This window comes from Leucopleurus acutus, assembly GCF_964270905.1.
Source record: "Leucopleurus acutus genome assembly, chromosome: 1".
Classification (NCBI taxonomy): domain Eukaryota; kingdom Metazoa; phylum Chordata; class Mammalia; order Artiodactyla; family Delphinidae; genus Leucopleurus; species Leucopleurus acutus.
This window is the reverse complement of record NC_139142.1, coordinates 195,413,930-195,427,704: the sequence shown is the minus strand read 5'-3', so window position 1 is coordinate 195,427,704 and position 13,775 is coordinate 195,413,930. Positions and strand designations below refer to the sequence as shown.

Here is a 13,775-nt window from a genome sequence, read left to right as displayed (position 1 = left end):
ACCTGGGCATTAAGAAAAATACCCATGCCTAGACTGGACCCCTAGGAAACCTAATTAAGTCAGTCTGGGGTGGGCCTGGTCGTGAGAAATTCTGACCCCCAGAGGCCAAGACCACAAAGCCCCACCCACGCACCAGCCCTTTAGGGGGCCCTGGGGTCTATGGTGGGCCTCTCATGGCAGTAGAGAGGATCCTGCCACTTCCTGGCCTCGAAATAGATACGAAATCCATTTCCTAGAAATAAGCTCCAGGAGGGCAACTGAACTGCTAGTAGAACAGCTCCTGCCGCCCGGAGGGCATGGAATCAGTTGGAATAAACTAACGAATGTTCCCAACTAATGCAACCTGTCTCTATTCAAATATGAGAAGTTTCTCCTTTTTTGTAAAAGTGTAGTATATACTTTTGCCTGATTTGTGTTTCTTCTACTTACAAATGTATGAAATATTCTAGCCTAGCTACTCAAGTACCAATGAAGATTTCTTTTCATATATCTTATATTTTTTCCATTTTGAAGATAATGACAGAACCAGTGACAGAACCCAGATACTTTGGGGCACGCACACTTTCTTCCTGACCTTAATTTTTAAATTTAAAAAGTATATATATACCAAAAGCCTTTTTTTTGTAAAATGAGGACTCCATGTAGAGAATCAAATAGAAAAGGGGTTCTCTTTTGTTTTTAAATAATCCTTTCAGCGCAGCCTGGAAAAGATAGCCTCCACGTATATCACTGAGCCTCAGACACCTCACTGCTCCCTCCACAGCGTCAGACGATTCTCAGGTGGGGCGTTTTCATGATTTAAGTTCTGTCGTGTGTGTTCTGAAATACAGTAGGAGCTGACCAAGGAGCTGCTCAGTGACTCCGCAGTGTGGAAGAGGTGAAGGCAGTGCAGCCGGCTTCTTCGTAGAATGTAGCTCAGTGCGGACATTTTCTAGAGAGATGGTGGCAGGGAAACTGCAGACATAGCATCACAGTTAACGGTCATCCTTTTTTCTTCTTTTCCCCTTTGCCAGGAGGCCTTCTAATCTGTTTACCGCGTGAGCAGGCAGCTCGGTTCTGCGCAGAGATAAAGTCCCCCAAATACGGGGAAGGCCACCAAGCGTGGATTATTGGGATCGTGGAGAAGGGTAACCGCACGGCCAGGATCATCGACAAACCCCGGATCATCGAGGTCGCGCCACAGGTGGCCACCCAGAATGTGAACCCCACACCTGGTGCCACCTCTTAATCTAGGCCGAGGCAGCTGTGTGGTTTTGTTTTTAAATAGCTCTATTTCCTTTATCATCGTTTCAATTAAAGACTATAAACAACAATGAAAAAAATCTCATTGTGTCTACACATCTGGTGACCTTAGGTCGATTTGTGAGTGGATGCAATTAATCAAATAAAATCCATTGCCTTTTTTTCCCGTTACATTAACTGAAGATGCACCTAATCTTGAGGCAGCTTCTGAGTTGAGAATTATATTGTTATCCAATACTGTTGATTCATTTTGAATCTTTAGACACTTATCTCTCGCCGAGTAGGCTCTTTTTAAAGGTGCTTTCACGTAGCACAGACATTACCCATTGTAGTGTCAAATAGCAGTTTGTGTCTTTTCATTTTGTGTATATTTATCATTATCGGTCTGACCCTTTTTGAAGTGTCTGGAATGGTATTGTGGAAAGACAGAATTGGTGAGTGAGTGACAAAATGGTATCCCAGTAGCGAGAGGGTTGCATGAGTCCTTTGAGTCTTCTAATTCCATAGCATCTCTTTGACCCAAGAGTGCATTCAGTTAAACCAGGCAAGTGCTTAACTCTGCATGGGAAGCACTTTGAAGACAAAAAAGAAATGTTACTTCTTTTATTTGTAGCCTTCCTAATACTTACAGTAATATTAACTGTTTTCTTTATCGATAGCAAAAAAGGACACTTTCTGCAATGTAATTAGATGTTCGATAGCGCAGCAAGGAATTGCCCTCCGAAAGGGGGTTCGTGTATAATACTCATTTACAAGTCAACATATAATTAGCTACACAAATAATTTTTAAATATAATCAAAAATAAAGACTGTTCTGTGGATAGCAGTGTTTAATACATTTTATATTTTGTATGGTGATTTCAGGCCTTTTGATTTCTTAAAATCAGCAGCTGTTTAGCCTGATCCTTAGCATTATTTTGTCCTTTGCGCCAGTACTTTTCCGTGCACGCTTCCTGTGATCTGTGTGGAAACGCGTATCGCCAGCTGTGCAGCTCGGACTTCCAACTTGTTATTCAAATAAATATTTAATTTTTGTTATTGCTCTTGTATAATCAGATGCCCCTTTTAGTATTATTTTAGAAGCATCGGGAGGGTTTTGGCTAAAATACAGTTTATTGGGGGAAAACTAGATTTTAGTTTTATAAAACTTTTAAGTCTTTCACGGGACCTATATTTTCTTGAGGTAAATTTTGTAGTTCTAGAACAAATAGGCAATCTAAAAAGGTGTTTATCGGTGTTAACTTAAAAACAGAGGCTTCCGTATACTTTCCCCTACGGAATGAGTAGGAGGGGGCTCCTGTCCTCAAGCACAAGTGCACTGATGCCTCACGCGTCTGCGCTGGAAGCTTCTGAGCACTTCCTGCCTGCAGGCGCCGAAGCCGAGAGAACAGCCAGACTTCTTGCCAAAGGAAACCACCACCTGGGAGGCGAAGCCCTAGAAGAGGCTCCACCCTGGACGCGTCCTTCTTCAGGGGCCAAAGCGCAGCCTCTTCGCACGTGTTACTGGAACTCAAGCCATAAGTTCGGTGCGCGGGACCGAGGGGCTGCCGCAGAACTGAAATTAATTGGACGTTTTATAGGAATTGAAACCCATGTTGGTCCTCAAAAGCTACAAGCAGGTGGTCTGCAAAATAAAATGTGTTGGAAACCTGAGTAAGAGAAACATACTGTTGAGCTTTTTTTCTTTCTTTCTTTAAATACAGGCGTGGCGGCTAAATCTGAACTCCTTTCAATGTTGATCATGTCTTGAATGCTGATGGTTTCCTTGGTGGCAGGTCTGCTGAGAGGAAGTGAGCCAGTTGAATGATGCACTTGAGGAAGTCATCTTCGTGAAGATTCATGTTTATAAAGAAAATGCTGGGTACTTAGAAGTCCGTGTAATCGAGTTGGAAGAACGGGGCTTTAAAGGGGTGTTTCTTAGAGAGCGAGTCCACGTCACACCTGCATCAGAATCACCTGGGGATGCTTGTCCCAGTCAAACTGTTGGGCCCACCGCAGGCCAACAGCATCAGAATTTGCAGTGGGGGGGGGGGGGGGGACTAGAGAAGCCTGCTTAAGTGAGCGCCCTGCGTGGCTAGGCACACTCGTTGCAGAGGCACCGAGAGAGGGAGAGACCTTGCTTTTTACCACAAGCTTTTCCAGGAATTTTCAAGTCTTGACCAGTCTGTTTATTGACATCTGGGTCCAACAAAACAAAGAAAAACCCCCCAAGTTATCTTGCACGTTCTTTGAAGAATCAAGTGATTGTCACTGAATATTTGAGTTCTTGGCAAAATCTATGGAGACTATTTTAAAATTCGGTGAACAGTTAATAAATAGGCAATTATTTGACTTTCTGGTAGCACTTTAAAACTCCACACTGAGGCATGTTCATCTTGGTATAGAGATTTATTGCCTTTCAACCCTATGATGTTTTGGCATCCAAAGATACAGTTTGTTAGAATGCACAGCATTGGTGAGGACAGCCTACAGAGCCTGGACCCTGGGGAGCTCAGTAATTCTTTCAGGAGATGAGTCATTTGCCAGTGAGTATCAAAGCTGGGTCTGTTAATTGCACAGGCTGTGTTGAAGGATTTATTGTGATTCAGTCCAGGAAAAGAAACAAATACTGTGTTAAGCAATATGTACTTTGGGGCTCAGTATTTTTAAATAACTTAGTATATTGTAGTTTCCAAATTCTACATGCCTTATGTAGTTTCCAAATTCTGCATGCCTTCGTATACTGTAGTTTCCAAATTCTGCATGCCTTATGTAGTTTCCAAATTCTGCATGCTTTCATATATTGTAGTTTCCAAATTCTGCATGCCTTATAAATGCGAGTGTTTCAAAATCATTCTGATTGTAGATGTATAAGCCAGCAGTTTCCAGCCTGAATTTAGCATTACCCTTGAAAGAGTTCATCTGAATTCTAAATTATACAGTGTTATTCTGTAAAGAAAGAGCAGAATAGCTATACTAGACTAGTCTTAATTTTTAGAATAAAGCAAGCATAGATATTGATACTTCAGATACTTAACTGTCGTGTGCGCACGTGTGTGTGTGTGTGTGTAAGTGTGTATATATCTCCCTGAGCTGCTCATTTCCACACCAACTCACCCTTTCCCTCTATTAGGGAATGGCTGTGTAGACAATATAATTTACTTTGAACGGTAATTTGTACTTTTTCTCATTAAAGATCCACAGTGAACCACGCAATTATTAAACATGCCAGGGCCCACCAGGAAAACCCACAAAGCCCTAGTCTTAAAAGTGGAGCATCAGAATGTCATTTTGCCTCTGGTTTAGTCTCCGTGTCTTGAAAGACTGGGAGTCGGTGGACTGTCTGGCCTTCATCCAGTGAAACCATCAGTAAGATGGGGAGTTCACAGGTGTCTAGACACGTTCAAGAATTGCCGGGGGGCTTCTCTGACGGTCCAGTGGCTAAGACTCCACACTTCCACTGCAGGGGACACGGGCTTGATCCCTGGTCAGGGAACTAAGATCCCTCAAGCCATGCAGCACGGCCAAAAAAAAAAAAAAAAGTAAAAAAATTAAAAATAATAAGTTATAAAAGTAAGTGGCCATGGCCACCTTATGCCAGGGAAATCGGTCTAGTAAGTCTACCTACTTTAAGAAGTTTTGGGGTGGTGCTTCAAGTCCAGGGAACACTTATTTCTTTTCCCCAGCTTTTTATTTTGAAAATAATTAAACATGGAAGAGTTGAAGAAATAGAATGGACTCTCCTAGAAATGTGAAGGTGTTGACATTTTACCACACTCGCTTTCTCTCCATGTATAACACCAGCAGGCACACATTCATACATATATACATACACAGTCTGGCTCGGTGGTGACCAAGCCACTCACATAGGTAGACTGCAGACACGGTGACACTAAGTGGCAGGTGAAGGACGTCACACCACTGTCCTCGGCTGGGCAGACTGCCTTGCCTCTGGCCATAGTGTTTTCATGGCAGTTTTTATATTTTAAGGGAAGAATGAAAGAGAATTTCCAGAGTCTGAAATAATGGAGGTGAACGAAACTAAGAGAAATGCCAAATGGGTAATGGAGATTTTTAAAAATTGGCATATAGTAGATATATTGTTGTGCAACATGTTTCTTTTCACTTAATATACCCTGGACCTAATTTCTTATCATGTTTAATGCCAGAACTGTCCCCGATCACTTCAACCCTCATGTAGTATCCACTTGTATGGCTGTAGGATACTCGGGCATTGAAACAGAAATATTGAAGATGCTTCTAATTGTCTCCAGTTCACTCACCTTCAGTTTTGTTGAACACTAATCCTTGAAATGCTGAAAACCTAAATGTTCCCTCCTGTTCGAGGCGACAAGTGTTGGCTCAAACACAGTACTTAAGTTCCGTTCCAGGAGCACATTCGTAAGTCCAATTTGTTCATAAGTCCGACAAAGTTAGCCTCGGTACCCAACTAACACAATCAGCTATATAGTACTTTACTGTAATAGGTTTAGAATAGTCTCATACAAATAATACATAAAAAAACAAACAGGCTTCCCAGGTGGCGCAGTGGTTGAGAGTCCGTCTGCCGATGCAGGGGACACGGGTTCGTGCCCTGCCCCGGGAAGATCCCACATGCCGCGGAGCAGCTGGGCCTGTGGGCCATGGCTGCTGAGCCTGCGCGTCCGGAGACTGTGCTCCGCAACGGGAGAGGCCACAACAGTGATAGGCCCGCATACCGCAAAAAAAATAAATAAATAAAATTTAAAAAAATAAAGAAAATATTTTTAATCTTACAGTACAGTACCTTGAAAAGCCCAGTAGTACAGTACAACAGCTGGCATCCAGGGGCTGGCATCGAGTGAACCGGCAAGAAGAGTTACTGACTGGAGGAGGGAGAGGAGGTGGGCGATGGTAGAGCTGAAGGATCGTCAGCGATGGGAGACAGGGCCAGCTGCAACTTCACGCACGCCTGACGTGGATGGCACAGGTTCTGGTTCCTTGCTGAATTCAAGTCTACCTACCCTCTTGAAAAACGATCCAGTGATGTCTGGGTAGTAGCTCTTTTCTTCTCATCAGAGATGACACGGTAGCACTGGATTGCATTCTGAATGGCTGCTGCAACCTTCGTCTACCAGTCTACGTTCAGGTCCCGTGCCTCAGAAACTCACAGTGCCTCCTCAAATACAGAAAATCCCCTTGCCGTCTCCTGCGTCGTGAATCTCTTCAGTTTTTCAGTTTACTTCTTCCTCTCGTCTCTCTTCGTCCTTTCTCTGGAGGCAGATTCCATCAGATCTTCATTAGTAAGCTCGTGTTGCACAGCAAGGAGTTCAATGAGGTTGTCCTCTCGCAGATCTAGCTTGAAATAAAGATACTGTACTACTGTACTCTATGCAGTACTGTAAAGTACACAAAAGTGCAACCACTTGTAGAGGATGCGCTCACATGACAGTGTATGCCGGACACGTGAACTAACCCACGTGACTGGACATGAAAACGCACGTTCTCATCTGGGAAAGTTCGACACTTGAAGGTTCGTACGTAGGGCACTCACTGAAAATCAATTAACAAGCATTGCTTACGCGGCCCTGCCCAGTAGGGCCGGCTGGGAGGAAGATTCCTTCATCACTCACTGCTGAGCCCTGGGCACCTGGCAAGCCTGGGCCTACAGGTACCCTGTGGCATAGTCTGCTTTTCTGACGTGCAAGGATAAACCAGCAGGTTATAAGTGGTATTTTAGAGAAACAGCCAAACCCCAAATACTTGAATTGTAAAACAGCAGAGAAATTCTGGACTTGATACATCTTCTAAGGATCTTTCCCTCCCCTGGTTTATAGTGTTTCCCTCCGACCCACCAGCTCCCAGGGTCTCTGGTACCAACTTCTCTCCCTGTCCCCTGTCCCCTCTGGCTGCATGTACTCCCCGTGGAGAAATGCCTTGTACAGATCCTGAAGCCCTTGCCAGGGACCTACTGTCTTCCTCTTCAACTAGACTGTGAACCCTCTGCTAACGTGAATGCTGACCCGCATCCCTCTCTATTTCCCCCTGTACTTTGCAGACAGCCCTGCACAAATTCGGTACCCAAGAAGTGTGTGAAGTTGTGTTGGTTGATTTATCTTCATTTCATGTTGGACAATTTACCCTAGTCCTCTTGACATTTTTCAATCCTAACAATTCCATAAAGGGATAATTTTATCCTTTCATTTTCTGCTGAATTTGTACATATATAGCCTTTAGTTTCTAGTTCCTCCTGAAAGATTAAAAACCTCTCTGCACCACACATTTTCTCAACTCTTCAGACTTGTTTTAGTTATGGCTGACACCAGAAATGGGCTTGGAGAAAATAAACTTGCATCTCTTTGTCTGGAAATGATTTATAGGAGGTTTGTATTATAACTTCAACACACAGCTTAATTATATTTGTGCCCTTAGAAATATCTTTATGCTGTTTTACTTAAATTATTTTCATAAGAGAAGACCATGATCTTTATGGGACAGATGCAGAAATTATAAGTCAGAGCTAAAGGAATGGAAATGAGTGCTGTGTGTGTGTGCGATTTTTTTTTTTTCTTGTTTCCTTCCTCCCTACCCTACCTTCACCACAAAAACGCCAGAAATCAGTGGTTCTCAATGGGATGGGAGTGAGGGTAGTGATATGTCAAAGTCACCTGGAGAGATTCTTCCTTGGGTTTAGGGCTCACCCAGGATAAGCTCACGGCTACATCCTTAATCACATCTGTGTGGACAAAAAAATGTCACCTTCCATATCAGGAAACAAAGGATGTTGTGGCCATCCTCCAGCAGTCACTGCAGCCGCCCCAGACTGTGTGCCCTGAGGGGACTCAGGGTGGAGAAAACACGGGATACCAGCCCTAGATAGTTAGGGTGCACATCAGAGGAATGATTTCAAGGAGCCCAGACTCTTGCATCTTCCCATACAAAAGAAAAGTGCTAAATTCATTAACTTGGGCCAGCTCGTTTTTCTGTAACTAATGGTAGTCTTTTGACGTTCCAACTACCTGGGTTTGGTTTTGGTTTGGTTTTGGTTTTCTTTTGGCAAAAACTTCTCTATATCCTGGCCCCTCCTCCCTTACAGTCGCTCAGACCTCTCTGAGAGGCTCTCTCTCTCCTGGGCTTATGGCCAGCAAGTCCGCCGAATAAAACATAATTCTCCTATGTATTTTCGTTTCAGTCGACATCTGCAAAGACCCTTTTTCCAAACAAGGTCACAATGACCCTTTCCAGGGGTTAGGACATGGACAGATCTTCTGGAGGGGCCTCCGCTGTGAGGGAAGGTCAGAAATTCTGTTCTGAGACGTCTGTTCGAAACTCTAGTGACGACGTGAAGTAGGCAGTTGGATACACAGGGTTGGGAATTTATTGGAGAGTCCAGGCCAGAGATATAAATTTAGGGATCACCAGTTTACAGAAGGAACTTAACATCATGAGGCCGGAGATTACCGAGGGAACTAGAGTTTATAGAAGACAGATGTCAAAGTGTTAAGCAACCATTGACCGAAACCACCCGCCTGGGCCAGGCACGATGATAACCGCTGGCCTGAGCTGTCTCACATCACGAGGTCCCGATAAAGAACATGGTGCTGCCGCTGAAAACTAACCGGGAGAATTCGGGAGGGGCCACAAGGAGGGAGGAGACCCCAGCCCATAGTATGTCTTGTAAAACTAACCCAGAAGCATTCGGGAGGGGCCACAAGGAGGGAGGAGGCCCCAGCCCATAGTATGTCTTGTAAAACTAACCCAGAAGCATTCGGGAGGGGCCACAAGGAGGCAGGAGGCCCCAGCCCATAGTATGTCTTGTAAAACTAACCCAGAAGCATTCGGGTGGTGAAAAAGGAGGAGGGGGGAGACAATATGTCCCGCTAACCTCCCACAAACCCTCGCGCTAGAATCCATCTTGGCTAAGAGCTGCGCAAGCCACCAGAAGGGCCCTGAGGCAGACGACGGGTTAAGCAAGATGATTGGCCAGAGACAACTGGGAAACTAACCCCATCACCATAAAATCCGAGACTGCGAGCCACGTGGCAGAGCAGTGCTCCTGGGTTCCCTCACCCTCCTGCTTTCCGCCCGGGGCGCCCCTTCCCAGCAAGGTCTCTTGCTTTGTCAGCACGTGTGTCTCCTCGGGCAGTTCATTTCCAAGCATTAAACAAGAGCCCACTCTCGGGCCCTGAAAGGGGTCCCCCTTCCTGCAACAAAAGGACTGAATTGGGAGCCCAGGGAATGAGGAAGAACCAGCAGAGGAGGCTGAGAAAGAGCAGGAAGTGGCCCCTTCAGTGTTTCACTGGGTCCAAAGCTGCTCAGGCGTCCAGTAAGTTTCGAAATGAGAATTGGCCACTGGATGCTCAACGAGCTCGTGATTACTGGCGAACCTGACAGGAGCAGTTTCAGTGAAATGATGAGGCTGAAAGATTGACTGGCTTCCAAAGAAAATGAGACGAGAAAAATTGAAGACAGTGAATTTATACAATTTTCTCAAGCTTTGCTGCAAAAAGATAGAGAAGTGTGAGTGACAGCTGGAAGGAGAGGTGAGGCCAACGGGAGCTTTTATAAAATAGGGGGGAAAAGAGGATGTTGTATGCTGATGGGGGAAGGACCCAACAAGATGGAGAAGGAGAGGAGGAGAAACATCAAGACAAGGGATGCACAAGGGGAGGGCTGGCTTTTGCTGGGAGCACTGAACGGTCCTTCAACAGCAGAGCTGCAGGTAGATGGCAAGTGTGCTGGCTTCTGGTGTGTTTGTTTTTGGCTTGCGGATTCCCCGACCAGGGACTGAACCCCGGCCGCAGCAATGAAAGGCCGGAATCCTAGGCCACCAGGGAGCTCCTTAAGTGCACTTTAAAGCTCACTTACTCAGCCCTAAAAAAGAACTAAATAATGCCATTTGCAGCAGCACGGATGGAGAATTAGAGATCATCATACTAAGTGAAGTAAGACAGAGAAAGACAAATATCATATGATATCACTCACATGGGGAATCTAATTTTAAAAAATGATACAAATGAACTTATTGTCAAAACAGAAACAGACTTACAGATATCGAAAACAAGCTTCTGGTTACCAAGGGGGAGGGATAAATCAGGAACTTGGGATTAACATATATACACTACTGTATATAAGATAGATAACCAACAAGGGCCTACTGTATAGCACAAGGAACTCTACTCATTATTCTGTGATAACCTATATGAGAAAAGAATCTGAAAAAGAATGAATATATGTATAACTGAATCACTTTGTTGTACACCTGAAACTAACCTAACATTGCAAATCAACTATACTCCAATAAAATAAAATAAAAAAAAAACAACTCGCTACCAAATAACGTGGCCTATAGTCATATCTATTTTTCTCAAAAGGAAATGGCATTTTTCAATCTGGAATTGATTACATTTTCTCATTCATATAATGAAATTTTCTTAGTGTGCACAACACTTGAACAATTTAATCCAAGGTTTTCCTAGGTCCTAATTTTTTTTTAATAAATTTATTCATTTTATTTATTTATTTTTGGCTGTGTTGGGTCTTTGTTGCTGTGTGCAGGCTTTCTCTAGTTGTGGCGAGTGGGGGCTACTCTCCCTTGTGTGGGCTTCTCATTGCCGTGGCTTTTCTTGTTGCCGGAGCATGGGCTCTAGGCGTGCAGCCTTCAGTAGTTGTAGCGCACGGGCTTAGTTGCTCCGCAGCATGTGTAATCTTCCTAGGCCAGGGCTCGAACCCGTGTCCCCTGCATTGGCAGGAGGATTCTTAACCACTGCGCCACCAGGGAATTCCCCTAATTTCTCTTAGCTGCTCAAATATATGGCTATTATCTAAAAAATCATTTCCTTAAACATCTTACACGTTGGGAAAAACTATTCCTTAGATGATTTTGAAAACTGTTATGTTTCAACATTTGTCTTCAAGATTACTTTCAATATTTGGGTAAACCAAGTACATTGCTTGAAGGGGGGAAAATAAATATTTTATTTAATAAGAAATGAATAAATATCAAACGCTGAAGAAGAAATCGTCACTCCTGTGATAATGTTCACATTCCATTAATGTTTTGTTTCAATGGTTGTAAACTGTTTTTATTTTAATAACACAATTACTAAAGATGCTTACGTACGGAATTTCCAAATGATCCAAATTACCTTTTTTTTTTTTTTTTTTCCGGCCTTGCTGCACAGCTTGTGGGATCTCAGTTCCCTGACCAGGGACTGAATGTGGGCCACGACAAAGAAAGCACAGAGTCCTAACCACTAGATCACCAGGGAACCCCCCAAACTGCTATTTTAAAAAACTAGTAACATTAAAGATAAAACAAAGCAAAACAAAAAACTAGTAACATTTGCCTCTTTACCTAAAGGACAATTTATTGTTTTAATTCCCAATGGAATCTTAGATGGAAAAGTTAAACCCAGCATTGCCTCTAATTTTAAAAAGGCAGATAACAACTGGAAGTACTCAGGGATTTCCTCATCTCTTCTAACAGTCATAAACTTACACACAACCATTGTGTAAATGGCTGGTGGTGGAGAGGGCAGGGATTTTCACACACTTGTAAAATGAGGATATTTTAGGGTAACATTAAAAATACAGGTGTAGATAACTTCATTTCATTCCTATTTCTCATTGGTCAGGAAAGCCAAGGCTTCTCTCAAGTCCTGTAAGGATAAATGTCTTAATCTTTAAATAATTCGGGCAGAAGATCTAAATAGACATTTCCCCAAAGAAGACATACAGATGGCCAACATGCACATGAAAAGATGCTCGTCATCACTAATTATGAGAGAAATGCAAATCAAAACTACAATCACCTCACACCACTCAGAACAGCCATCGTCAAAAAGTCTACAAATAATAAATGCTGGAGAGGTTGTGGAGAAAAGGGAGCCCTCCTGCACTGTTGGTGGGAATGTAAATTGGTGCAGTCTCTATGGAAAACAGTATGGAGGTTCCTTAACAAACTAAAAATAGAGTTGCCATATGACACAGCAATCCCACTCCTGGGCATATATCCAGAGAAAACCATAATTTGAAAAGATACTTGGACCCCAATGTTCATAGCAGCACTATTTACAATAGCCAAGACATGAAAGCAATCTAAATGTCCATAACAGATAAATGGATAAAGAAGCTGTGGTATATATATACAATGGACTATTACTCAGCCATAAAAAAGAAGGAAATAATGCCATTTGCAGCAACATGGATGGACCTAGAGATTAACATACTAAGTCAGACAGAGAAAAACAAATATATGATATCACATGTGGAATCTAAAATATGATACAAATGAACTTATCTACAAAACGGAAAGAGTCACAGACACAGAAAACAACCTTATGGTTGCTAAAGGGGGAGAGGGGATAAATTATGAGTATGGGATTAACAGACAGACACTACTATATATAAAATAGACAGACAACAAGGACCTACTGTATAGCAGAAGGAACTATACTCAAAATCTTGTTAATAACTTATAATGGAAAAGAATCTGAAAAAGACTATATATACATATATATGCATGTATAACTGAATCACTTTGCTGCACACCTGAAACTAACACAATATTGTAAATCAACTACAGTTCAATTAAAAAAAAAATTCAGGTAGAGGTAGACTGAATTGACATATTTACTTTTTTTGCCTCCTCCCAGCAGTCTCCACTTTTCACCACGCGAGGGCAGTAAGGAGATACCTATTTGACCATTCCCGTTCCGTCAGGGGTTTTTCTCAGAAAGTTTCAGAAAGATGCAGATTTTCTTTCGTGTACCTATCAAAGGCCAGATACTTCGTTTCAAACTATGATAAACACAAGTATATCTCCTGGAAACCCTTAGAGATCCAGTCGACAAGTTCAGGGTCAGGTTCCAGCCACGGGATGAGAAGTTTGAGGGGAATGAGGTTAAGAGCTAATAAGGGAAGGCCCAGGGCCCTCCTGTTAAGTAAAAGAATCTGGGAGTGTGGGTAAGGAGGAATCATGGAAAGAGAATGAAGAATCCAGAGGTGGAAGCCCAAAGACAGTCCTTTCTCCTTTCTGCCTTGGAGAAAACAGGCAGCAGCTTACAGTAATTCTGAGTCCTGCTTCTCTCCTTGACCAAGGCAGTTTCACCACATTGTATCAAGGCATCATCAAGAAATCAAAACATGTTTACGAGGTGAGACGTTCTGAAAGTAACTCTTTAAGATAAAGAAACAATTTAAAAATGAGAGGAAAAAACCCCAAGGACATTCTTAGCCAGCCACCTGTAGATATTAGATGGAAAAGAGATCTTACGGAAAGAATTTCTAGCTCTTACAGCCACTATGAAAAACACTATAAAGGTACCTCAAAAAAATTAAAAATAGAACTACCATATGATCGGGCAATCCCAGTTCTAGGTATTTATCCGAATGAACTGAAATCAGGATCTCAAAGAGATACATACACCCCCATGTTCACTGCAGCATTATTACAATAGCCAAGATAATGGAAACAACCTAAGTGTCCATCAATGGATGAATGGGTAAAGGTAACGGGGTATATACATACAGTGGGATGTTATTCAGCCTTAATAAAGAAGAAAATCCTGCCA

At 42.9% G+C, this 13,775-nt stretch overlaps 1 protein-coding gene across 6 annotated transcripts in view; it reads left to right on the top strand.

Annotated features, from left to right (window-relative positions):
- SEPHS1 (selenophosphate synthetase 1) overlaps positions 1-2,849 on the top strand; it is a 29,985-nt gene extending 27,136 nt beyond the window's left edge. For all 6 annotated transcript variants that reach the window (XM_082841577.1, XM_082841573.1, XM_082841575.1 and 3 more), the window contains one exon: positions 1,014-2,849. In XM_082841577.1, the coding sequence (XP_082697703.1) occupies positions 1,014-1,228 (215 nt within the window). In that variant the 3' untranslated portion in view covers positions 1,229-2,849. The remainder of the gene's footprint in view (positions 1-1,013) is intronic.
- The last annotated feature ends 10,926 nt before the right edge of the window (positions 2,850-13,775 follow it).